The sequence below is a fragment of the Corythoichthys intestinalis genome, chromosome 14 (genome assembly GCF_030265065.1).
Source record: "Corythoichthys intestinalis isolate RoL2023-P3 chromosome 14, ASM3026506v1, whole genome shotgun sequence".
NCBI classification, from domain to species: Eukaryota; Metazoa; Chordata; class Actinopteri; order Syngnathiformes; family Syngnathidae; genus Corythoichthys; species Corythoichthys intestinalis.
The window spans coordinates 35,197,278-35,224,193 of NC_080408.1; the positions used below are offsets into that span (position 1 = coordinate 35,197,278).

General features: G+C 38.4%; 2 protein-coding genes across 3 annotated transcripts in view; both read right to left on the reverse strand.

Moving 5' to 3' along the window:
* LOC130930022 (zinc finger BED domain-containing protein 5-like) overlaps positions 1-20,358 on the reverse strand; it is a 101,789-nt gene extending 81,431 nt beyond the window's left edge. Inside the window, exon 1 of the mRNA XM_057857687.1 lies at positions 20,342-20,358. The gene's annotated coding sequence lies outside the window, so the exon portion shown is untranslated. The remainder of the gene's footprint in view (positions 1-20,341) is intronic.
* Positions 41-25,669, reverse strand: vps4b (vacuolar protein sorting 4 homolog B). Of its 2 annotated transcripts, XM_057857684.1 has the most exons (13): positions 25,330-25,669; positions 14,495-14,606; positions 14,212-14,312; positions 9,506-9,617; positions 9,252-9,396; positions 9,102-9,160; positions 8,593-8,712; positions 3,978-4,134; positions 3,736-3,884; positions 1,840-1,921; positions 1,537-1,756; positions 1,290-1,430; positions 41-1,203 (listed from the first exon to the last, which is right to left on the reverse strand). In XM_057857684.1, exons 1-13 carry the CDS (start codon positions 25,348-25,350, stop codon positions 1,102-1,104), a joined length of 1,521 nt encoding a protein of 506 aa, XP_057713667.1. In that variant the 5' UTR covers positions 25,351-25,669; the 3' UTR covers positions 41-1,101. The 2 variants fall into 2 exon arrangements, with proteins under 2 accessions (XP_057713667.1, XP_057713668.1); XM_057857685.1 differs by lacking the exons at positions 14,212-14,312; positions 14,495-14,606; positions 25,330-25,669 and adding an exon at positions 11,690-11,915 and having other exon boundaries at positions 42-1,203.
* Positions 25,670-26,916: the final 1,247 nt, after the last annotated feature.

The following is a 26,916-nucleotide window of genomic DNA, read 5'->3' on the forward strand; positions in this document are numbered from 1 at the left end:
CAATGTTGTGTTTACAGCAGATTAAAGACACATTTTAAACGTATTTATATTTTATTTACATTTCACAGACAAAAAAAACCAGAAGTACAACACGTAAAAGTTGACCTCAGAGACCATTTTTTTTATATTGGTATAGAATAGTTTACAGTAAAGAAAGTCCCCATAAAAACGTAAAGAGTAGTTTTACATTCAGTATAAGAGTGTACATGATGTGTGCAGGAATTATACATATCTTAGTTGTAGTAGTGACATTGCACTTTGATGGTAAAGCACTGAGACAAATTGAGACAAACCCATAGAAAAATAAAGAGCTTCTCTAGAAGGCACAGCATAACTTTTACTACGCGTCTCTATTTGCGTCAATGTACAAACACGCCTCCAACTTCAGCTTTTTTGCCAAAATTCACAACTACTTTATATAAGGCTTTTAAAAAAGTTAATAACCAGCATAATGTCCTATTTAAAAATGGAACATTCATCCAATAGGCTGTGGAAAAAAATCTGAGTAACAAAGAGTTGAATAATCCTTGTGTCAAATAATGCTGGTCTGGCACCTTTGGTGATCCTTTGTTGATCCAAGTGTTGTAAGAGCGGACATTCAATCTCAACCTATACTCCAATGTAGTTCTCATCTAGAGTCTGTCAAGAAGTCTTAAATTCCTGCAGTATATATGCCACACTAAGATTCCCAACACAATTCACTGCCCATAACTTGTGTGTGACACCACAAAATACATCATATAAAATGCTTGTTGCCTAAATTTTACAAACGAGAAGTTGGGATTTTCATAGTCTGTGACAACAACAATATGTGTGCATAACCCGAGTCCAAGCTTGGGTATTTTTGCCTTAACATCTTTAGATGTCTTGACACCCCTTTAATGTGTTATGGTGCTTAGAGCTTTTATTGTATTTAGAGAGGATTGAGTGGCAAATACAAGCTTCTACAGCCTTTCTGTGATATCAGACTGTCAGAGAGGCAGAACAGTTAACTTGTTCCGGTGAATTGTTAAGATGAGACAGGAAGAGGGGGGAAAAAAAACAGGAAATAGAACTTTGCAATTATTTTGCTTTGGTTTGGCCTGCTGTAGAAAAATTTAACTAGCCTTCCTGTCCAAAGTCCTCTGTGAATTGTTTCAGTTTTCCCAGATCTTGATCATTGACGGTGGGCTTGGTGTTAGACAGAGACCTCAGCATATCAGACTGCAGGGACCAAATCATATTGACATTATTTAATCATATTTATTTTTGTAGAAAAAAAAAAAAACATTGTTGTGAAGACACCTCACCATGCAAACTACAGGTTCCAGAAGCTTCTCTCCGGGAACGTCGATCCATGTCATCTCGACTGCATTGGGATCGCCCGGCGAGCAAGGAGTCAAAAGATCATTTACAATCTTATGAGGATCCGACCTCGATGGTCCATTCACCTTAGAAAACACAAGCAATTCAATGTGATAATTAGTCAAGCGAAAATGCAATGTATGTGTAGTACATAAAGCTTGAAACAATTACATCACCATAACAAATACTTACCCTTTTAAAATGGGTGGCCGCTTGGACCTTTCTGACAGGCTGCATGAGCGCATCTCTCACGATGATACTAATATCCGCGCCTGAATAGCCGTCCGTTTTCTTGCCCAGTGTGACAAAGTCTGAGTCGGTGAGACTGTTAGGGGTCGAGCCTAAGTGGAGTTTGAACATGAAGGAGCGAGCGTGTTCTTCGGGCAGCGGAATGTAGATCCTCTTCTCAAATCTACCATGGTTTGATTGAACAGAAGTGAGTAGACAATGATGAATTTGCACTATGCAACTCACACCAAGTACTACCACTCCCACCTTCTCCTGATTGCAGAGTCTAGGGTCCAAGGAATATTTGTCGCCCCCAGTACAAGCACTCCTTCATTGTCATTTCCAACACCTAGAATGGGAGTATGTGGTAAAATACCATGATGAAGAAAAACTTAAAAAATCAAATCAAATTAAAAAAATCAAATAGCATTGCCCACCTGCTAAGTGCAGTGTTCCACAACCTTTGTTTAGCCAAGACTCAAGCACATCTCTCAATTTATTAACATTCTGAATGAAGTGTGAAATGTGAGACTGTTTAAAGGAGGTGAAGGTATGACTTTTTCTGTTGTATGAAGGGCAACAGGCAGGGAAACAGGTCAACTCTACTTGCTTTGGATTGGAGCTCATTTGGGCAAATTTCAAGGCTATAGCTAGGCATGTGCCGATTACCGGTTTAAAGGTATACCTTTGTATGAAAACATCAAGGTTTCAAAATCGCAAAAATTTTCCATCATACCGACCCCTAAGGTATTAGCTGATTTTTATGTCCCAAAAATGCTTGGAGAAATCCCTCGCTTGCAGCTAGCTGTAAGGCTTAACCCTCCCCCACCGGTTGTGGCTCATTGTCAGTGAGTCACCTGTGCTACAAGATGGCTGGAGGAGGTGAAACCCCTGAACACCCCTCCCCATCAAAGAAAACGAAATCACTGGTATGGGAATACTTCGGCTACAGAAAAGTTACAGACGGCCACGGCTTAGGGTGGGGCCAACCGACATATAAAACGTGTTTGCAGAGTGTGGCTGCCAAGGAGGCAATACTTGCAATATGATTTCGCATTCATACAAAATTAAAGGTTCGTAAACACTGTCATTTAATTTTATTTAGAATATGTCAGTTATTTTTTGTTATTTTATTAAAATGTATTTGAACTTAACATTATACTTATGCCCCAATTTGCTAATATGTTTTGAAAAATAAAAATCCTGTTCTACGGAAAAAAGGTTTGTTATTTTTCGTTTTCAAACCCAGATCTCAAAGTAACACATTTCAGAGCTGTAAATGCAATACCGTGATACCGCAAAAATTTTGCTTATAGTTATCATACCGTCAGAATCTCATACCGGCACATGCATAGTACTTGTAGCTTGTCTGCATTTTACCAAAATGGTTACATCAAATCAAATTGGCTGACCCATTGTAGAGGAATGGGCCTATCATTAAACAAGGGTTGGTGACAGTGTTTCAGATTTTCAAGGTTTATACAGTGAGCTACCTCATAAACTTTGCTTTTATCTATAGTGTCGCAGCAGCATTTTTTTCTGCCCCATGTGATTTGGTTAGCAATCCATTGTTAAATTTCAGTGACAGATGGAAAGGTGGGGCACAGTGCAAACCTGTTAAGAGTGTAAAGCAAAACTAAACGTTGGCTGGAAATTAAAATACAAATGAAATGTTTGCTGGATTTCCTTTGCTAACTAATTGGATAATTTAGTTACTTGGAACGAATTAGCAGGAAAACAAGATGGTGATATTTTTTTTGTGTGTTTAAATGTTTGTCAATCTTTTAATACATTAGTAGTACAACAATGACAGCTGCTCAAGATGGAGTGGCAACACTTTTAAATTGGCTGGTTGCAATTGAAATAGTGACCAAATAAGGAAAACTGTATGCGGTGTTTGTATAAAGGATTTTGAATTTATGGCTGAACATGCTATTTGTCAACGAGTGACATGAAGCTTCTTTGTGTAATTTTGGTTTTAAAATTAAATTGGCTCATTTCTCTGTTTCTCTCTTTTCCTTACTTCCTGAATATGCTAAATCACTGAACAAATTATGATTCTGTGGCTGTACTATGTTTATTTAATTTGGGTTCGCCCAACCTTAATGGACGTCGACAGAATCACTGAAACTGTACATACAATACACATAGTATAAGATCTACCTTGCATCTGCACCAGAAACTCTGTCTTGATACGTCTGGCTGCCTCGCTCTCGTTCTCGCTTCTGGAGCCACAGAGGGAGTCAATCTCATCAATGAAGATGATGGAGGGCTTGTGTTCTCTCGCGAGGGCGAAGAGATTTTTTACTAACCTGGTTGGCAGAGATAACGCATTTATGAGTAGAATATTTGCTGCTTTGATCGTACTGTCATGAATCTGACCTAAGGCCAACAGTGAAACTTACTTTTCACTTTCTCCCAACCATTTGGATACGAGATCAGAAGAGGAGACTGACAGGAAGGTGGAATTGTTTGCCTCTGTTGCAACTGCTTTAGCCAAATAAGATTTCCCTGTACCTGGGGGTCCAAAGAGCAAGATCCCCCTCCATGGTGTTCTTTTTCCTTTAATGCAAACAAAGTAGTCATTGGCAGTGTTAATCTTGCTTTTAAAAAAGTAATTAGCTACAGTTACAAATTACTTCTCCCAAAAAGTAATAGAGTTAGTAACTCAAGTTACCTCATCGTAAGAGTAGTTACTCAGCAAAGTAACTGACATTACTGACTGACGTTACTGATGTCACATGTTACATTCTATAACATTCACATCAACATTCAATAACATTTTTCACATCAAATACGTTTATATTAACCGACTGATTTGAATTGATTTTTTTATTCAAAAAAAAAAAAAAAAAAAAAACATAGGTCACACTTTTTTTACATTTTTTTTTTAAATTCCACCAATATAAGAGTGCAGTGTTTCCCACCAATGAATGGGACTGTGGCGGCCCGCCACAGTCTCGTTTGCCCCCCCGCCCCCCCCGCGAAAAAAAACAACAACAAAAATAATAATCAGATGCGTCAGTCAGCCGATTACACAGCTGTAGCCCACTCCACTCTACTACCCGCGCAAGCGAGAGCGCGCGCGGGTAGTAGAGTAGCATTTAGAGTAGCATTTTATTTATTTATTTATTTAAGAGACGCAAGGGGAACGAGTAGGAAGAATGGGAGAACAAGCGAGATAGCGAGAGATAGCGGTTGCATGTCTTAGCAGCCCGCTGTTATTTTGTTATTGTTTTTCTTTATTATTGTTACCACAATCAAGTGGGTAAGCAAATACAGACTTCTCTCCTTCTTCCCCATATCCGGGGCGATACAATGGTTTGGATCGGACTTTTCGGCGAAAGTGAGCGGTGGACGGCCGTCTTGGACGGAAAGCAAACTTTGATTGAACTTGCGCGGAGAGGCTTGCTCTATTTTCAGAGCGTTGGTCACAGTAAAATATTTATTAGTTCAAGCAAAGTAAATGATACATATTCACGGTACAAGAACGTCGTTTCCGTGTCCATCGATTGGTAAGAAAAGGCTGTTTGTACGAGTGACGTGTGGGCGCTCCCGTCAGGGGGACATTTCGCGTGGAGTGGCTATTTTTCGGCACAACACCGGCGCGCCAACTTCAGACAATTACGGCTGACGAAACTTGGATAAATGCCCCCCCCCCAATTTCGCGAGCTCTGGGACACTCGAAAAATGACTCTCATACCTCTCCTTGCTAAGTTAATGGTACCTCGATGTGAGTTTGTGTGGAAATTTAGTTCACGAACAACGGGGAAAAAACTATTCGCCTTCTCACTGAATCAAGTAAAACTTTACACGGCTATTAGAATTCCCCCAGTCCTGTAAATGGGTCAGTTGACAGAAGGACTGTTATTGTTGTGGTAATGTAGTACTTATGAGGGTCAAATCAAAAGGAAAAAGAAGGACTATGACGGCGGTCTGAAACCCGCGGCTCTCGGGCCGCATGCGGCTCTTTAGCGCTGCTTCGGAGCTTTTTTTTTTTTTAATGGAAAAAGATGGGGGAGGGAAATGTATTTTTTGTTTTAATAGGATTTCTAGAAGGACAAACATGACACAAACATTCTTTCAATTAATTAATATTGTAATGAAGTTAAACTTGTGGTGGCATCGTACAACAGAGTAGTCACGTGGTGCGCTATAGGATCCACTGCAGGGAAAATAAACATTTAATCATGAAGGCTAATTATGTATTTCTAGCCAACTTAGTCATTTCTATAGTAGGCTAATATAGCTATTATTGATAATTATAAGGCTTGTACAAGGCTTTTAATTTTTTGCTGCTCCAGACATACTGTATCAGTTTTTTTTTTTTTTTTTTTTTTTTGGGGGGGGGGGCAAACATGGCTCTTTCAACAGTTTGGGTTGCCAACCCTGAGTCACTACGAGATGTAAGTCGTACTATTGCTACGAGAAAAAAAGTCGCATTATTACATAGGGTAACGTAGCTGTAATCTGCTACGCATTTTACATAAATGTACCGTAGCTGAGAGCTATAACATTAGCCTAGCTAATGAAATATTTCAAATATATCTTTGTTATGGTTCTTCTTGGGGGAAAAAAATAATGGAAAAAAAAAAAAAATTCGCCGTGGCACGACATGGTGAGGCTGTCCGACTCCGATGCAGCCCACCACAACAGTTTAAAAAATCCTATGGGAAACACTGAGAGTGTAATGGTATACAAACTAACTTTCAAATGCTGTGAGGAAAAAAAAAAGCCTTTTTGTTTTTCGTGGTGCACTGAACCCGCGCTTGTATCACTTGTATACACGTGTATCGGCACACCGCTAATATATATAGATATATTTTAATATATGCAGGTGAGGCTCTGAATATCCTGCTTTTGCTCTAGTTGTTTTGATTTAAAAAAAACATCACACAGGGTTCATGGATACATCATTCAAGAAAAGTTAAGAGTAAGTGGTATGTTATATTGTAGTATATACAAGGACAACGTCAATTTGGTGATGATAATGCATATTCAACAAGAAAACAGTACATTATTTTCTACATTACATTATTTTTAAAGAGTTGCCCTAGAGTTTAAGATGACACTTGCTATGCTATATGGTAATGCTAACAGGAGCGCGAATTCTATGCAAATACTCCGAGCAACATAGCATCCCGTTTGCAACGGCTTCACCACTCATTTCCCTCCTCCTCCCTCCCGCTCTTCTACCTCCCAGGCAGCTGTGTCAGAATCAGAAAACAAGTGGTTAATTCAACCAAATAGCGTATCACACGAATGCTATTTTTAGACAGTGACGTTGCCATTGTAACCCGGAAGTGGGTCACTATAGACACGCCCTCGAATAAAATCCATATTATTACTGCTTGTTTTCTGCCGGTAATCTTTCAAAAAGGAAAATGCCAAGTATACACTGCTGCAATGGAATTTGTAGAAACGAGTCTAGACATTACGACATATGAAGGATGTTTTCTTCATACGTTTCCCGAAGCCCAAAATGGTGTTAAATGGTGTTATACTTATATAGCGCTTTTACACCTTTCAAGACGCTCAAAGCGCTTTACACTATCTCACTATTCACCTACTGGTGACGCAGCACCAGGAGCAACATGGGGTTCAGTATCTTGCTCAAGGATACTTAGCCGAGTTCATCAGGGCGAAGAATCGAACCCACAACCTCTGGGTTGGGGGACAACTACTCTACCACTGAGCCACGCCACCCCAAAATCCGGAGGAAACAATGTTTACGACATATGAAGGATGTTTTCTTCATACGTTTCCCGAAGCCCAAAATGGTGTTAAATGGTGTTATACTTATATAGCGCTTTTCCACCTTTCAAGGCGCTCAAAGCGCTTTACACTATCTCACTATTCACCTACTGGTGACGCAGCACCAGGAGCAACATGGGGTTCAGTATCTTGCTCAAGGATACTTAGGCAAGTTCATCAGGGCGAAGAATCGAACCCACAACCTCTGGGTTGGGGGACAACTACTCTACCACTGAGCCACGCCACCCCAAAATCCGGAGGAAACAATGTGAAGAATGGATCAACTTGTGCGGACGTCCAAAAGACCAGTTTAACACCAGCAAGGTGAAGCCATTCACCTTCATATGCAGTAAACATTTTGTTCGGGGCCATCATTCTACAGAGGACGAAGAGGTAAGCCATTTTGATATTTTCATTTATTATTTAGCGTGGCGTTTGGCCATGCTGCTTCTGTCTGACAATGAATGACCTGAAAAAAATTAAAATGGTATCTGATTGCCACTGTTGTTACCTTTTCTGTTATAAAAAAAACAACTTTAGTAAGGAGGATGTGTAAATAAATTATAGGATTAAGATTTGTTATTTATAAAAAAATTAAAAGTTTTCGTTGGCTGTCACCGAGTAGTTTTTGCGACCACTACACAAAAATAGCAATGCAAATTACCCCCAAGAACGGTCAGAGATGTAAGACAACCAGAGGCTACGTATAAGATATAAGAAAGACAGGGCTAGAAAGAAAGGATAGATTGTTGAAAAAAAGAGAATGTCATTGTCAGTGGCGTAAGGCAATGCAAACAAAAAAAAGGTGTCGATAAAAAAGCTACCTCTGGATCAGGTCGACTCTTTTTCAGCCCTCGACACTCAAGCCATCTCTTCAACTGAACATTTGTGCGTTCTTCCACATCTTTACCAGTAAATTTGGCGCCAGGGACATCATTTTCGGATAGAATTGGTGGGTTTAGCTCAGTAAACATCTAGTTTGTACACTATTTCCATGCATTTGGCGCGAGCTTGACCCGCCTAGCAACAATTGCTAACGTCATGAATATTAATGAGCAAAAGTGACATGTTGCGTGCGGTACGCCATTGTAGTAACGCCGCTAACGGCCCATTTCACGTCCTCTGTAACGGTAACGGCATTGCTAAGATGGGAAAAGAAATTAATCACTACTGAAAAAAATAATGCAGTTAGTAACGCCGTTATACTCTAACGTCGCTATTAACAACACTGGTCACCTGCTCTGATTACAGAACTGTGTACTGTACCTGTAAATAGGTGAGGAAATTTGATTGGGAGGATCACTGCTTCTTTGAGAGCCTCCTTGGCGCCCTCTAAACCAGCAACATCATCCCACTTTATGTTTGGCTTCTCCATAACAATGGCACCTGATGAAATACATTACATTACATCACAGGCTTGCTTAAATAACACTTACATTGGGAGGAGGGACAAAAATGGTCAGAGCAACACCGTATAATGTGACCGATCACATGTAGTGAAAAAAGTGGACTTGAGAAAGTAAATTAGCAGTGCTGTGAATTCAAAGCTTTGATTGAAGGTGAATGAGCTGAAACTGCCAGCAGAGGGAAGCAAAGTACATATATATTTTGTATTTTATTTATTTATTTTTATACAAGTTTTTGATTGCAGACTCCCCCCCTCGCCCCCAAAATAGTCGATGAATTAGATAACATGGGCTGCACCTATCAGAAAATCAGAGAGCCAAGACTAAACAGAAATGCTATGCTACACAAATACTACGCAAATCACAAACCTGAGAGTTGATTCTGCAGCTTCTTCTTCTCTGGATCGTCACCATCATCGCTTTCGTTCCTGAGCACACAAAACAACAATATTAACAGACTGAATATTTTAAGTCTGACCCGAATTTGCCCAGACATTACTGCCACACCCACAAACGCACCCTTTGTCATCAGACTCTTTGACAGGCTTAGCAGGTGGAGCATTTTCCTTCTTCTTGAGATACTCCTTTAACTTCTCTGCCCGGTCCAAGTATTCGGCACATTTTGCACGGATGCTCTGTTTTGCTTTTTCACCTTGGGCTTCATCTGAAAAGAAACCAGAATACATCAGACGTGTGTATAGGAACAAAATTTGGCTTTTTACCACCATCTGTTCAGAGCAGGGTTAAAAAAAAAAAAGTGACTTATAGCTTACATTTGACAACGTGGAGGAAGTACTGTACAGCTGCCTGGTACATTCGCAGAGCCTCTTCGTAGTTCTGAGCTTTATCCTCTTGAGCCGCCTTACTGGCAAGATCGATGGCTTTCTATGAACAAAAACAAAACCATTGGCGTTTTTAGCTAGTGCACACAAATCAACAACCGGATTGATTATCAGCATATCCCATCCATTGTAATCCAATTTAACATGACTGATCACTGCATGTCTTTAAAAGATTATCTTGAGTATAGGCATGTGCCGGTTACCGGTTTCAAAGTTTACCGTGGTATGCAAACCTCACGGTTTCAAAACCACTAAAATTTCCGTCATACCGTAGTATGACGGAAATTTTTTATGTCCCAAAAATGCAGCGAAAAATCTGTGGCTTGTTGCTCTATCCTGTGTCTGTTGGTGACACTAAAGCTGAGACCCCCCCCCCCCCCCGCCCATAAAAGACAAAGTCGCTAGTATGGGAGTACTTTGGCTACCTAAAAGCAAAAGAGGGCCACGGCTTAGCGGAGGAAGGACAGCCGACATGCTTGTGGAGGGTGGTTGCCAGGGGAAGCAACACCTCCAACATGATTTTACATTTACGTGACCATCCTCCATCGATTTACACAAAATTCAAGGTAAGTAAACGCTGTTGTGAACGTTTACCAGCTACAAGAGATTTCAGTCCAGCGTGTTTAGTGTGTCTAGCGACAAAACAAATACTATAACGTAAGCTTTTTAACGAGGCAGATAACATGGCTAGTAAGCATGCTAAGACTAGTTTCCCATTAGCCTACTTTTGTAAACACTTCCAACATTGTAAACATCTGTTCAAAAAATATTTTTATAATACAGCCTGTGTTCTCTCTGACGACTTTCTATGTTGAGAGGGTGCGTGTGTGTGTGTGTGTGTGTATAATGTGTAAATAATTATACGAGTCATACACACGCGCTGTCTCTTACGCTCCATTAATATTCAACTAATTAATATTAATAGTAGTAGTTGTATGTGTTTTACATAAAATCAATTTGATCATATACTGTTTAAGTTCTATATTACCAAGGGTTCTTGTACTAATGTTGAGCAACTTGAGCTGTGACTGTGGGTTTTAGGTTATAAATTCTATTTCAATTTTATTTAAATTATATTTCAGTTTTTTATTTTTGTCATTCTATTTATTTATTTGAACATTATATTCATGTTGATGTTCCAACTTGCAAATATGTGATGGAAAAATTTAAAAAATCATGTTCAATGGAAAAAAAAGTTTAAATAAACAAACAAACATACCTACATCTCAAAATTACAGATTTTAGAGCTGTAATTACAATACCGTGATACCGTGAAACGTGGTCTTTTTGCTTAAGGTTAACATACCGTCAAAATCTCATTCTGGCACATGCCTACTTTAGTAACAGTTTCAACAGCTGTAAATGAACCCCTCTTTAGCGGTACAACTACAAAGATAAAAGTGAACCTCAAAAACCATTTGAAATTCACTAGTTACCTCATTTGCACAAAGATGAGCATCAACAGCCGGTGCTCCAGTTTAAATGAATTAAGACGTATAACGTAGTCAATGGCAATGAGTTAATAGCATGTAAAAGTTAACCGGGTTTTGTATCGGCACTTATGTACTCAGTGGTTCCGTGTGACATCAAAAAGGCGTAGAAGCACCCAACAAAGGTTTCCACTTTCATTTTGGCGTCCAAATGAAAATGTCATATTTAATTTAAATAAACAGCTCGTCATAGAGTTACTCTATAATAATCTTCCTCTGTTATGTAAAATGAAGACACCGAACATAGGCCAAAAATAATATGTTGTCGTTAGCCGCGCTGTCAACAAGCGCTCGCAGAAATGACACATTGTTATACGACATTGTTGTTTATAACATTAGGGAACACTCTACTTGACTGCATAATTTGGGCGTAATGAGTATTTTGCCTTACGTATTCTCCCAAATAATGTCAAAAGTCGCTAAGGCTAAAGGAGCTAAATCGGCTAGTTAGCAGCTAACGTTTGATTGCTTCTTCGACACTTGGCTTAATACAAAACTGGGCTTTTTGAATATACACAGCCGAGGAGAAAACAAAAAGGTTGTTCTACGTTTTCTAGTAATATGAAATAGTTTGGGGTTTTTTAATCACTCCCTACTGCACTTTCGGGTTTAAGCCACCACTTACCTGTAAATTGTTGTTGGTAGCCATGGGGGCTGATTACTTGTCCTATAGCCGAAACAATCGAGATAACTTTTAAATCACCTGCTTTATAAACTTAGTTGAAAAGTAAGTTCGTCGACACGTAAATCTAATATCTCTTTGGCTTGTTTTCGTTCTTGAAAACGTCGCCGAGTTGTTTCGAGGAGGGAACTTCCGCATTGAAAAGCGTCGACTTGCGCATAGGGAATGTGATGACGTCACTACGCTCCGCGCACGTCGCTCGACTTGTTTAAAAATAAAAAGGCAACGCCAACTTTCAGACCCTCGATTTTACTTACCCTTGTCTTATTCATGGCTTGCAGAGCAATTCGTTATAAAATATTTAAAAGCATAAAAGATGAAGTTGAAGGTAATGGTTGTCAGTTTACCATTAAATACACTGCATTTTCAAATGCATTTTGGTTGTAAACAATTCACGACATACACTGGCGCAAATAAGTATTTAGTCAACCACTAATTGTGCAAGTTCTCCCACTTGAAAATATTAGAGAGGCCTGTAATTGTCACCATGGGTAAACCTCAACCATGAGAGAGAGAATGTGGAAAAAAACAAACTCACATTGTTTGATTTTTAAAGAATTTATTTTCAAATCATGGTGGAAAATAAGTATTTGGTCAATAACAAAAGTTCATCTCAATACTTTGTTATGTACCCTTTGGCAATAACAGAGGCCAAACGTTTTCTGTAAGTCTTCACAAGCTTTTCACACACTTTTGCTGGTATTTTGGCCCATTCCTTCATGCAAATCTCCTCTAGAGCAGTGATGTTTTGGGGCTGCCATTGGGCAACTCACTCCACAGATTTTCTATGGCGTTGAGATCTGGAGACTGGCTAGGCCACTCCAGGACCTTGAAATGCTTCTTACGAAGCCACTCCTTTGTTGCCCTGGCTGTGTGTTTGGGATCATTGTCATGCTGAAAGACCCAGCCACGTCTCATCTTCAATGCCCTTGCTGATAGGAGATTTTCACTCAAAATCTCACGATACATGGCCACATTCATTCTTTCCTTTACACAGATCAGTCGTCCTGGTCCCTTTGCAGAAAAACAGCCCCAAAGCATGATGTTTCCACCCCCATGCTTCACAGTGGGTATGGTGTTCTTCGGATGCAATTCAGTATTCTTTCTCCTCCAAACACGAGAACCTGTGTTTCTACCAAAAAGTTCTATTTTGGTTTCATATGACCATAACACATTCTCCTAGTCCTCTTCTGGATCATCCAAATGTTCTCTAGCGAACCGCAGACGGGCCTGGACGTGTACTTTCTTCAGCAGGGGGACACGTCTGGCAGTGCAGGATTTGAGTCCCTGGCGGCGCATTGTGTTACTGATAGTAGCCTTTGTTACTGTGGTCCCAGCTCTCTGTAGGTCATTCACTAGGTCCCGCCGTGTGGTTCTGGGATTTTTGCTCCCCGTTCTTGTTATCATTTTGACGCCACGGGGTGAGATCTTGCATGGAGCTCCAGATCAAGGGAGATTATCAGTGGTCCTGTATTTCTTCCATTTTCTAATAATTGCTACCCACAGCTGATTTCTTTACACTAAGTGTTTTACCTATTGCAGATTCAGTCTTACCAGCCTGGTACAGGTCTACAATTTTGTCTTTGGTGTCCTTCAACAGCTCTTTGGTCTTGGCCATAGTGGAGTTTGAAGTGTGACTGACTGAGCGTTGTGGACAGGTGTCTTTTATACCGATAATGAGTTAAAACAGGTGCCATTAATACAGGTAACGAGTGGAGCCTCGTTAGAAGAAGTTAGACCTCTTTGAAAGCCAGAAATCTTGCTTGTTTGTAGGTGACCAAATACTTATTTTCCACTCTAATTTGGAAATAAATTCTTTAAAAATCAAACAATGTGAGTTTCTTTTCTTTTTTTTTTTCCACATTCTGTCTCTCGTGGTTGAGGTTTACCCATGTTGACAATTACAGGCCTCTCTAATCTTTTCAAGTACGAGAACTTGCATAATTGGTGGTTGACTAAATACTTATTTGCCCCACTGTAGAGCAGCGTAATTAGAACCAATGTCCTTCAAATTACTAAAAAAAAAAAAAAAAAAAAAAAAAAGTTTGTCTGGAGCAGGGTTTTACATTCATTACATCAGATGACACATTTTTTCTTGCTCAATACATGAAATCAGACTAAACTTAATATTCTTATTTTAGGTTACCCAGATATTAGCCAGAAAGTTACGTTTTTTGCACAAATAGGACAATAGAAAATGACCTCCAGCATACTGACAAACTGGCTATGAAGTGGTTTAAAGATAATTATTTTATAAATATGCATGTTCCTATCATATTGTCTTCTGACTTGGTACATAATGCCCCCCCCAAAAAAAATCTTCAAATCATCTGTTATTATTGTGACATTTATAAAACAGAAATAATTTTGGTATCCTTAGGCCAGGACAGTTATATATCTACATATAGTACCCCAGCCAAATAGTTCAAATCATATTAGCACAAGAAACACAATTCTATATTAACCTGTTTATACTCAAAGTACTCTTGAAGCTCTTCCACTCTGTCCAAATACTCCTTACATTTGTCTCTGATTTTCTGATTGCCATCTTTACCCTGGGGTTCACCTAACAGGAAGAAAAAATGTTAACTAGAATTCAACGGAGCAATCATTTGCTTGTCTCTGAAATGGACAATGTATGGAAAATCATATCAGCAATGAGCATCCGTGTCGGGACGGTGGAAGGCCACAGGTGAAACCATACCGAAAGACGAGAGGTACAATGTTATACCTGCCTTGGTGACTCACGGTTTAAAATGTGGAGAAAGTATTTCACAGCATGTTTGTAATCACGAATGGCCTCTTCATAGTTCCCCGACTGGTCTTCCTGCGAGGCCTTCTGCGCCACTGCTATGGCTTTCTGCAAGATGATAGGATTGTTTGATAAGCCACATGCTGAACGATATTTCACATTTGGTTTTCTTACTGAGCTGCATACGAGGAGCAAATTGGGAGAAGCAGCCCTCAGGATGATCAAGTGGGAATGCAAAGTGCTGCAAACTACAACTCCATTAAGACACTGGTACAATATGTTGATACCTTTCTGACTCACATCTGCATCTGATAATCAATGGATGTACATAGGATTGTTTAAATATTTGGGCAGGGTGGAGTAACAAACAACACTTTTTGTTAGAACGCACCTAGTTTTCATGTAAGAAAAAGTATTGGTCCGTGTGATTGACAGGCATGTTTTGTTAACTTGGAGTGTCATAATCCACTGATCTTTCAAACAATAACTAACTGAATGTTTTTTCTTAGTGTCTGTAAATAAAATCCCAACAAGAACAATCGTGACATGATTTATTCTTGATTGAGAGATTCTTTGTCATAGTGCAAGATAAAGAACTCAGCAACAAAACAGCAAGGAGTTCATCAAGGGAAATAATTGGTTTTAGTTTAGTTTTTACATGGACCAAGTAAATCTGCAGACATAAACCCTACCTAGAATGCATTTTACCAACTACAGAATAGAAAGCATCTATAACTAACAACAACTGAAAGTCTAAAAAAGCGAAAACAAGAATCCAAAAGTTTGGTAACTGGTAAGGTAAAAAAATATCAAGCAGTATTAATGTCCATTTGGACTGGGAGGATTGACAACGATCATACATTTATTCATTCATGAAAAGATGAGCATTCACAGCCAGTACTCTCAGTTTAAATAATTTAGATGTTTATTTTGTTACAGTGGCAGACAATGAGTTAAATACTATGAAATTGTGTTTATTATTTTTTAATTTAGACTGTTCTTGGGGCTATGACTAGAGTGTATTACAGTTATTATTAATGTTGTACCAATACCGATACCAATATCGGCAGGGTGTGCCGATCCGGGCCAAAATGGTGGTATCGGTATCGACGAGTACCAACAAATAGGGCGCCGATACCATTTACTAACATCACTTGAATGCAGCTGTACTGTCCTCACCAAGACGCAACGGCTCAGTCCTGGCTTTACAGCGAGCTAAACTCCCAAATGACGATGCAGGATATCAGTATGATTTTTTTTTTACTTCATTTTGCCGTTGATCCTACCGTCATAACTTGAAGAATGAAACTGAAAATAGAAATGAAACAAACAACTTCGTCCTCAGTAACAAACATGTTTGCAACAAAGCAAATCTGTCATGATTAGCTGCTAATACAGATATAACATTCACAAACGGTTACACGCTAGAAGAAGACGCGCAGATACGAAGCATCCGAGCGAGTGAGCAAAGGGCGAGTGAGAAAGTAAAGCACAGCTGCAAGCCTACGTGCATTTTTGATGCTTGTAAAATATCTAGGGAGGCAACGCTTGTATGTATCGTCTTTTGTATTGTTGTTTTGTGTTTCCACTCACGATCGGACACTTAAAGCCAGTTGTTTAGTGGTTTGGATGATGTGCGGACGCTTGCGAATGCATGCTAAGCGCGCTCTTCTTCGCGTGAGCAAGTGCAAGTGTGCCCCCACTTAGTATAGAATAGAATAGCCCTTTACTGTCATTGTACAGTTGTACAATGAAATTGTTAAGCACCTCCCTTGACAGTGCAGGATCAGTTAATATCTCAAAAGTGGCTTGCAAGTATAAAGCATAAAATGTAGATAAATATAAATGTAAAATGTGTATGAGGAGAGGTGTATGATAGAGAGACAGGATGCTGTGATCAATTATTATTAAATTATTATTATTATTTGTCACCCATACCAGGTATGTAATAAAAATTTCTACTGGATTCACTTTGTATTAGTCTTTTTCCTGTTTCACAAAGGTTAGCAGCAGCCTGACAAAGCCATGATAGCAATGATTTCACATCATTGGAAAGCTTAAAATATAAATTTTCTGGGGTAAGAAAAAACAGGAGGGCATTTAAAAAAAAAAATTAAACAGCAAAACCCTATCTGGAGGTGAGAGCACACGAGAGCAGAATTAAAGACGCCATGACTTTAACAAGATATCATCGCGTACTTACCTTGTTTGGATCCAAGAACTCCATGTAGCATGTATCACTGAGTGTCAAGACACAGCTGTGAATTGCCACAGCTGGATTTTTGGGGGGATTTTATGGGTGAAACATGGTAACATAACAAGGGTTGCGATGCAGAAATCGCAGACATCAAGGAGTGGTTGAGATTTTCTTTTTCACAAATTTACCCTTTTAAACTTTTTTTCCCCAATTTTTCTTTGGATAGATTATTTATCATCTAACGTATCGAAGAAAATGCAACAGTAACAAAAAAAAAAAATACAATTAAGCGATAGTTAGGAAGGAGATATCCGTGACTTTTCTACAGACAGCATTTTCATTGTTACGTAATTTGTTTAAAAGTTGAAAATATGCGAATCATTTTTTAACCCTTTAAGGTCTGGGCCTATTTTGTCTGATTTTGCATGCCTTTGAAGTTGCCTTTATATTTCAAAGAAAGAATTGTTTACGATGGCCTGGTTTGGTCCCTTTTTTTGTGACACCTTGAACTTCATGTCCAAACTGTTGTTTCCTTCACTGACCAATTATAAATCATCATTTTGGTCCCAAAAAGACCAAAAATTCCAAAATCGTTTTGTCAAAATTTTTAATATTGATGTCCAATTGACAACCAAACATGCGTAACGAACCGTTTTGAAACTTTGTAATATTTATTCAACATGTTAGGATGAACATTCAACCAAAAAAATTTAGAATAAATAGTCTTATATTTGACAATTCAACATAAACAACAGGTATAGCCATAGGCGTTTTTTGCCTTTATACATGCTCTAGTCAAAACAGGTTATATACAGCAGACCAAACAGTGAAGAACAGTGAAAAAATATATACCATCTAACACAAAAAGTGTTTAGAGGCCATCTCTTAATGAGTTTAGGTATTGCGGCCCATCACCTGATGAAAACTATGTACACACAATCAAGCTTCTTGAACACACATTTATAGACACAAATTGAGAAGACTGATTGTGGGAAAAAATATATATATAACATTGGGGAAAAAAAGTATTTTCAAAAATATTTACAATAAACAAGTTAAATTTTGTTCAGGCATGCCACTCCGAAAAGCAGTTTCGTCCTGGAATTAGACACAGGGCTACATCACACAGACCACACTTCCATGGGGTGTCGGTCCTCTTTCCACCCTTCCATTTTCATTTCACTTTACTTTCATTGTCACTATAAATGTACATGAAAAAGGTCAGTATTTATGAAAATAATAAAGTATAAAATAAAAATATATACAGCAATAAATAATAATGGAAATCTATATGTATGACAATAGAAAGAATACCATAGCTGAATATGTGCTACATCCCTAATCTTCATATAGAAAGAAGAACACCACAATTATAAATTCCTGCCTTGGATACACACAGTGCACGTACGACTTTGATCTGATATGCACATTTTATTATTATATACACAAACACACACTTACATTGCATCAAAATTAACTTTGTCTTGCAATATCAAAAGAAACTTTCAAAAGAAACTTTTTCAACATAAAAAAAAAAAAGTGAGTTTGCTTACCTCTGCTCGTCGATGGCGTCACCCACGTGTTCAAATCCGTCACTATCTTCACTCGAGGACTCTTCTGAAGAAGACGATGATGACGAATTTGGACAATCCTCTTCCTCAAGTTGATCAAAAAGCACAATTGCTTGCGCTAAATTTAGTTTTCCGTTCATTCTCAAAGTCACACAAAGTCGCTGCTCGATCCAAACGGCCGTCGCTCGCCACCTCGCTGCTTCAGAACACTCCTCCCTCTCGTTCGGTTGAACCTCGCACGGCAGTTATATTTATTAAAAAACGCATTTTGTGCTTCCACTGTGACTTCGAAAGGGTTCGTTTGATTTGTGTTTTTTTCATGGAGCTTCCGTTTTGAAAAAGGACAAGAAATGATGGAAATATAGACATAAACAAATGATCCATGCAGCGTTTTAATGTTTTTTTGAGAGGAAAATAAAACTATAAAACTTAAATGACAATATCTCACGTTTTAGTTGGTCGATTGACTTCAAATAATAACGAGAGTAAACCGCAACTTCCGCACTTTAAAACGAGACCAACCAACGGCATGTGGGTGACGTAATTAAAACGTGAGGGCGCTTCAAAGACGACGTGCGCTGAGGACGCGCCGGTGTTCTGACAAATTTTGCAACCCATCAAAAATTGCTACCTTGCCGTTTTGCGCATGCGCGTAACGTTAAAAATGGCCGCGAATGCAGCGATTCCAAAGTAAACATTACAAACTTTCTTTAAAGAAAGGAATATTTACTTAAGTTTGGTCATGTAAAGACATGTACAAAAGTTCTCAGACACATCCTACCATGTTAGCTGCACACAGCAACTGCACCCCGCGCTCTCACTGTTAACAACTTCGCCGTGTCGTTAAGTATTAATTTACGCCATTTTCGTGTTGCACATGTATGTTTATGATGTATCTAGTTTAGTTAGCACCTTTGGCTAACATTGAGAGTCCAACTGAATGTAAAAGAGGGCATTTTCAGCTCCACAAAAGCTTTGGGAGCAAAAGTTTATAAGGGAGAAAATTTTGACAGAACAACGGCGCGTCCTTCGACTCTCAAGGGTTAAAGTCGTTTTTTTCTTTTCTTTTTTTTTTCCATAAACGAAATATTAGACATCAATGATTCTAACCTAAAAAGGACAGACATTTAGAATAATCAATAAAATTAATTACCTTAGTTTTATGGTGTGGTTGAAAGAAAAGCGGTTGTGCGACGTCTGTAAACGGAAGTTTCCAGGAAGCCCCCAAACTATTTTTAATTTTTCCATTCTACTCTGAAAACCCCCGTTTACAGACGTCGCGCAACCGCTTTTGTTTCAACCCAGCAATAAAATGAAGGCAATTAATTATATTTATTATTCAAAATGTCTGTCGTTTTTAGCTTAAAATCATTCATTGATGTCTCATATTTCATTAAAAAAAAAAAAGACTTTAAAAAATTATTCACTCACATATTTTAAACTTTTAAACAAATTATGTCACAATGACAAAAATGGCGTCTGTAAAAAAGTAACGGACATCTACCTCATAACTATCACTTAATTGTATTTTTTTTGTTAATGTTGCATTTTCTCCAATATATTAGATGATAAATAATCGATCCAAACAGAAAAAATTGAAAAAAAAAAAAATTCAAAGGGTAAATTTATGAAAAAGAGAATCTCGACCACTCATGACGTCTGCGATTTCTGCATCGCGACCCTTGTTATATTACCATGTTTCACCCATAAAATCCCCCAAAATTCAACTGTGGCCATTCACATCTGTGCCTTGACACTCAGAGATGCATGCTACATGGAGTTTTTGGATCAAAACAAGGTAAGTACTCGATAATATCTCGTTAAAGTCATGGCGTCTGTAATTCTGCTCTCGCGTGCTCTCACCTCCAGATGGGGTTTTGCTGTTTAAAAAACATTTCTTTTAAAAAATGCCCTCCTGTTCAAAATTTTTATTCTCCCCAAAAAATTGAGATTTTAAGCTTTCCAATGATGTATCACACATGCATATCGGACAATTTTGAAAGTTGGCTACATTTGGGGTCACAGAGCGGAACTTTAAGTCACCTGAGTGTTTTCCGCCATATATGTGTGTGTACAGTGTTGTTAATCTTACTTTAAAAAAGTAATTAATTACAGTTACAAATTACTTCTTCCAAAAAGTAATTGTGTTAGTAACTCAGTTACCTGAATGTAAGAGTAATTACTTACTTGACAAAGTAACTGGTGCTAATTTTAGTGTTGTTTTTTTTTTTTTTTCCTAAAAAAAAAAAAAAAAAAAAAAAAAAAAAACAGGTAACACAATTTGAAGTTTAAAGGGTTTTTGGGACAATTGGCCCTTGCCCAATTCTTTTCCCTAAACTTAACTAGACACAGGGGTATTGCGGATGTTGCGATAACTAGATAATAACCTTTGCTATGTGTGAAAGTCATTTAATGTTGTGAATCAACCATTAAAGTTGTTAAAATTGCTCCCGTTATTCCATTAGTTCCCTTCCGTCTATTTTCGACATGTGTAAGTTTTAAAACTGTTTCATCATTTAGAGATAGAATTAAGTTAAATTTTACCAATTTAGGAGCATTTTAGATAAAAAGTGACTTAGTAAGGTTCTCTACAACAGAGCCGTCATGAGAAGTCTACTGCTTTAAGATGGCGGCTGTTTACTAACGCATCTAGTTCTTTATTATATATGTTGCTAATGCCGCCGTGTCTATCATTTGCATCTAGTTCTGTATATATGTGATATCTACTGAAGCATCATGTGCGCGGTTTGTAGGCTATCGGCTACAGTCACAGAGCTGCCAACTTTTAGAAAAACCTTGGAGTGAGATTTTGTTGGGGGTGACCAAAATTTTGCGTGAGAAATTGGATGTGTGGCGTGTGTGCGTGAGAAAACAGGCAATTGCGTGTGTCTCACGCTCATCGTTAGTCTAACGATGGACTACATTAGCCTACATTTAAGATAGAATCCCGTTTAGAATACTCGCTCAAAAGGCGCTCAGAAAGCGCTCAGTAGGCGCAGGAGGCAGCGCTTTTCTTCTGGAAAAAAGCGCCAAGTGTGAACACGGCCTAATACTAAATAAACAATGCGAAATGAGCTGATGTTTTGAGCATGCTTGCAGTAGGCAATACTACGAGGCTAACAAGGGGATCTCCTGCTGCTTGTTTCGGGAACTGAGTTTAGATTTACGACACAAAATCAAGTTCACACGTACAAACTAGGGCTGTCAAAATTATCGTGCTAATGGGCGGTAATTATTTTTTTAAATTAATCACGTTAAAATATTTGACGCAATTAACGCACATGTCCCGCTCAGACAGTATTCTGCCTTTTGGTAAGTTTTACAGCAAGGCTTTTTGTGCTGTCTAACAGCGAACTCTTGTGGTCGCTTTGCGACATGGTTTATTGTTTTCTTGCCAGTTCAATATGGCTGCACGATGTCTCGGGCTGACGCCTACGTTGTAATGTTGTGCTTATATGATCCTTGGACAAGATTTGTCCGTAAGTATGGTTGTTGTAAAGATGTACATATTATGTTAGTAAGCGAAATGTTATATTTTTTGTATGAGAAGCTTTTTGTTTATGTTTAGTGAACCTGTATAGCATGCTAAGCTAACGTTGTTGCTCATGCAATGCTTGTGCACTTTTTTTTGTAGTTTTACGACGGTCTAAAGAGGACAATGGTTTGAGGCCATTTTATTAATAAATCAGATGATTATTAAGGCGTCGTTCACGAGCTGTCTAGCTTTGGAAAAAGTAGACGCTTCGGAGTGAGGACAGCATAGACAGATTTAAATGACAGTAGAGTGAAATGCCCACTACAGTCCTTTTGTACCGTATGTTGAATGTATATATCCATCTTGTGTCTTATCTTTCCATTCTAACAATTTATTTTACAGAATATATATATAATTTACAGAAAAATATGGCATATTTTATAGATGGTTTGAATTGCGATTAATTGCGATTAATTACGATTAATTAATTTTTAAGCTGTAATTAACTCGATTAAAAATTTTTATCGTTTGACAGCCCTAGTACAAACACAAACAAATTTCTTTCAAGATTTAAAGTTTAACCCTTTAACACCTAAAACTATTTTGGCCAAATTTGCATGCCTTTGATGTTGCCCTTATATTTCAAAGGAAAATTGTTCACAATGGCCAAGTTGGGTCCCTTTTTTCAGGACACCGTGAACTTGATGTCCAAACTGTTGTTTTCTTCACTGACCAATTATAATCCACATTTTGGACCCAAAAAGACAAAAAAAATCCTAAAATCTTTTTTCAAAATTTGTAATGTTGATGTCCCACTGACAACCAAACATGCTCGACCAACCGTTTTAAAGCTTGATAATATTTATACAACTTGTTAGGATAAACATTCAATAGAAAAAAATAAGATTGAATAGTTTTATGTTTGACAATTCAACACAAACAGCAGGTATGGTCACAGGCGTTTTTGGCCTTTACACATACTATGGTCAAAACAGGTTATATACAGCGCAAAATAGTGAGAAAAAAAAAGATATATATCATCTAACACAAAAAGGGTATGTATGTATGTATGTATGTATGTATGTATGTATGTATGTACAGTTGTGTTCAAAAGTTTACATACACTTGTGAAGAACATAATGTCATGGCTCTCTTGAGTTTCCAGTTATTTCTACAACTCTGATTTTTCTCCGATAGAGTGATTGGAACAGATACTTCTTTGTCACAAAAAATATTCATGAAGTTTGGTTCTTTTATGACTTTATTATGGGTTAACAGAAAAAATGATCAAATCTGCTGGGTCAAAAATATACATACATGGATCTGAAAAAGCGAATCATTGACTTGAACAAGTCAGGAAAGTCACTTGGAGCCATTTCAAAGCAGCTGCAGGTCCCAAGAGCAACAGTGCAAACAATTGTTTGTAAGTATAAAGTGCATGGCACTGTTTTGTCACTGCCACGATCAAGAAGAAAACGCAAGCTATTACCTGCTGCTGAGAGAAAATTGGTTAGGAGGGTGTAGATTCAACCGAGAATCACCAAAAAGCAGATCTGCCAAGAATTAGAAGCTGCTGGAACACAGGTGTCAGTTGCCACGTTTACATGGAGCCAAATATTCCAATTACAATCGGAATATTTGTTCAAACCGAATAAATGTGTTCCATATAAACACCTCATTCGGAATGAACAGGCCCAAACCGAATGGAATTTCATTCCGATTCACAGGGGTGGAATATTCCTTTTCCCAAACCGATTAGAAGTAAAATTATATCATGTAAACAGGGAAGCGGAATGGTGTCTGGTTGCGTTCTTTCTGCACATGCTCCGTACTGACGTGGTGACGTCACTTGGTGACGTAAGTAACGTCACTTGCAACATGGCTTCCAAGCACACGCACAGCGCACCCACACAACTTTTTAAACGAACGGTGTATCATTCTGAAGTTTTGTTTCAACTCGAAAAGTTAAAACAGCAGCTGATCTGACGATCGAGCTCCATGTTTTGCAACGTGACGCTTTGTTTTGATTAATCTGCGCATGTCAGACGGCAGTTGTCAAACGTCCTTTCGGAATAAAGGCAGACACATGTAAACGCTGGATCGGAATAGATGAAGTGATATGTAAACAGCTGATGTGAAATTTCCATTCGGAATGATTTGAATCGGTATGAATAAAAGTCAGCATGTAAACGTGGCTATTGTCCACAGTCAAGCGTGTTTTGCATCTCCATGGACTGAGAGGCTGCCATGCAAGAATGCATGCCATGCTCTTGCTCCAAAAGCGGCACCTTAAGGCTCGACTGAAGTTTGCTGCTGATCACATGGACAAAGATAAGACCTTCTGGAGGAAAGTTCTGTGGTCAGACAAAACAAAAATCGAGCTGTTTGGCCACAATGCCCAGCAATATGTTTGGAGGAGAAAAGGTGAGGCCTTTAACCCCAAGTACACCATGCCTACCGTCATGCATGGTGGTGGTAGTATTATGCTGTGGGGCTGTTTTTCTGCTAATGGAACTGGTGCTTTACTGAGAGTAAATGGGATAATGAAGAAGGAGGATTACCTCCAAATTCTTCAAGATAACCTAACGTCATCAGCCCGAAGATTGGGTCTTGGGCGCAGTTGGGTGTTCCAACAGGACAATGACCCCAAACACACATCAAAAGTGGTAATGGAATGGCTAAATCAGGCTAGAATTAAGGTTTTCGAATGGCCTTCCCAAAGTCCTGACTTAAACCCCATTGAGAACTTGTGGACAATGCTGAATAAACAAGTCCATGTCAGAAAGCCATCAAATTTAATTGAACTGCACCAATTCTGTCGAGAGGAGTGGTCAAAGATTCAACCAGAAGCTTGCCAGAAGCTTGTGGATGGCTACCAAAAGCGCCTAATTGAATTGAAAATGGCCAAGGGACATGTTACCAAATATTAGCGCTGCTGTATGTATATTTTTGACCCAGCAGATTTGATCACTTTTTTCTGATCACCCATAATAAAGTCATAAAAGAACCAAACTTCATGAATGTTTTTTGTGACAAAGAAGTATCTGTTCCATTCACTCTATCAGAGAAAAATCAGAGTTGTAGAAATAACTGGAAACTCAAGAGAGCCATGACATTATGTTCTTCACAAGTGTATGTAAACTTTTGACCACAACTGTATGTATGTATGTATGTATGTATGCATACTCGTTCATCTTACGAACCACTTACCCTGACGAAGGTCACTGGGGTGCTGGAGCCTATCCCAGCTAAGTATGGGCAACAGGCTGGGTACACCCTGAATCCGTTGCCAGCCCACGTATGTCGACGCCAGGTTTTTATAGGGATAAGTTTTTGTTAATTATCAGAAATAGCCACTTGCCCTAGGTTAAACAAAATATTCCAAACAAATGCCCTGCTTTCCGTTCATCAGGCGTCTTCATTCAATAATTTTAAACGACAGACATTGACGATCATCTTTTAAATAGCTCATAGCTATACGCATTCGCGAACCCTGGTTGACACATTAAGAAAACTCAATTTGTTTGCCAACTGCTTATTAGGATGTTTTCATTCATCGACGAAACATCATTTGAAGGTCGACCCTACCTGCAAATTGGTGGGCTCCATCTCGGAGTTTAATACGTCACAAAAGCAACAAATCCAGACCCTGTTTGTTGTCACTCACGTACAAGTGACAGCTAACTGAGGTTCCTGGTTGGTGTGTGCCACACACTCAACAATGCCGTCCAGTGAGTGAGTCACAAGTTGTTGTCGGGAGTGTTCCAAATACTGTCCTCTGCTTTTCCACGCTCACTATACATAACCTATCCCATACATAAATGTTAATTAACTAATCATTATTTTAGCTACCGTACTGTTAAAAAAAAAAAAAAAAAGATCACTGGTCTCAAAATGAAACTCCGTAAGTAAATTCTCTCTCGTGTTACTTGACATCTGAAACTTGGAAACTCAAGTCTTGCGTCACGCCCCTTTAAAAAAAACAGATGCATAGAAATTATGTAATACCTTAAATTGACACTAGAGGTAAGCAGAGTTCTAGTTTTGGTATGGCTGGTGCGATTGAATTTGGGCTGACTGTGAATAATCAGTCCTAATCAAAATGGATTGGTCGTCCATTGCCATCAATGGCAGCCAATTAGTGACATTCTGACAGTTTTTACTCCCTATAGTATATATGCAAACACAGCTGTATACTTTGCACTTCTTTTGAAATTCCTGGACTATTTTAAAAATAAGTTGCATTTTAAAGTCCTCCTGTACATTCATACACATATATATTTTTTGCTTATACTAAGGACATGAGTTGAATCAGTACTTTTAATTTTCTAGATTCATAATAACTAATTTTACGATTTAAAAAAAACATTTTTTTTTTTTACATAAACCATTACAGGGTAATCATGTAACACATTTGCTCCAACTGACGACACTAGACGTCCAAACCATTTAGACTGCAATAGTTGGCAGTGAGTGAGTCATTTGCCGCCAGCCTCTTACTTTTAATGGATTCGACGTCTAGCGCCGTCAACAACAGCATTAAGAGATGAGTATTTACAGTCAGACCTCACAGTTTAGATTAATTAGACATCTATTGTTGTCAATGGCAGTCAATAAAAATATGAAGAAATATTATGAAAACAAAAACTTGAGTGTTATTGGGATCCATAACCAGAGGCTATTTCGCTTATTATTAATTTTGATTGTAATAATATTAATAACTGCCTCGCAATTGGCTGGCAACCAATTCAGGGTGTACAACGCCTACTGCCCGGCGTTAGCTAGGATCGGCTCCAGCACCCCCGCAACCCTCGTGAGGAAAAAGTGGCATGGAAAATGAATGAATGAATAATTTTATTAAAATTTTATTAAAACAAAAAAAGATCAATAATTATTTTTAAAAAATCTATATAATTGAGATCTGTCATTCACGTATGTACATTTTGAGTCTTGTAGGTCAAACTAAATGTTAATAATGTGGCCTAAATCATAAGCGGAGTTTAAGAGGGGGCAGGGGGTCCAGGCCCCCCTGGTGGCCGAAAAGTGTCATCAAGTTACTTTCCGATACATAAAAATTGTAAAGCAATAAAACAACAAAAATGAATGAAATGAACAAAAAACGATTTTTTAAAATAATGGGTCAAAATGATTTTTCGAACAGATCCTGTGACGAGC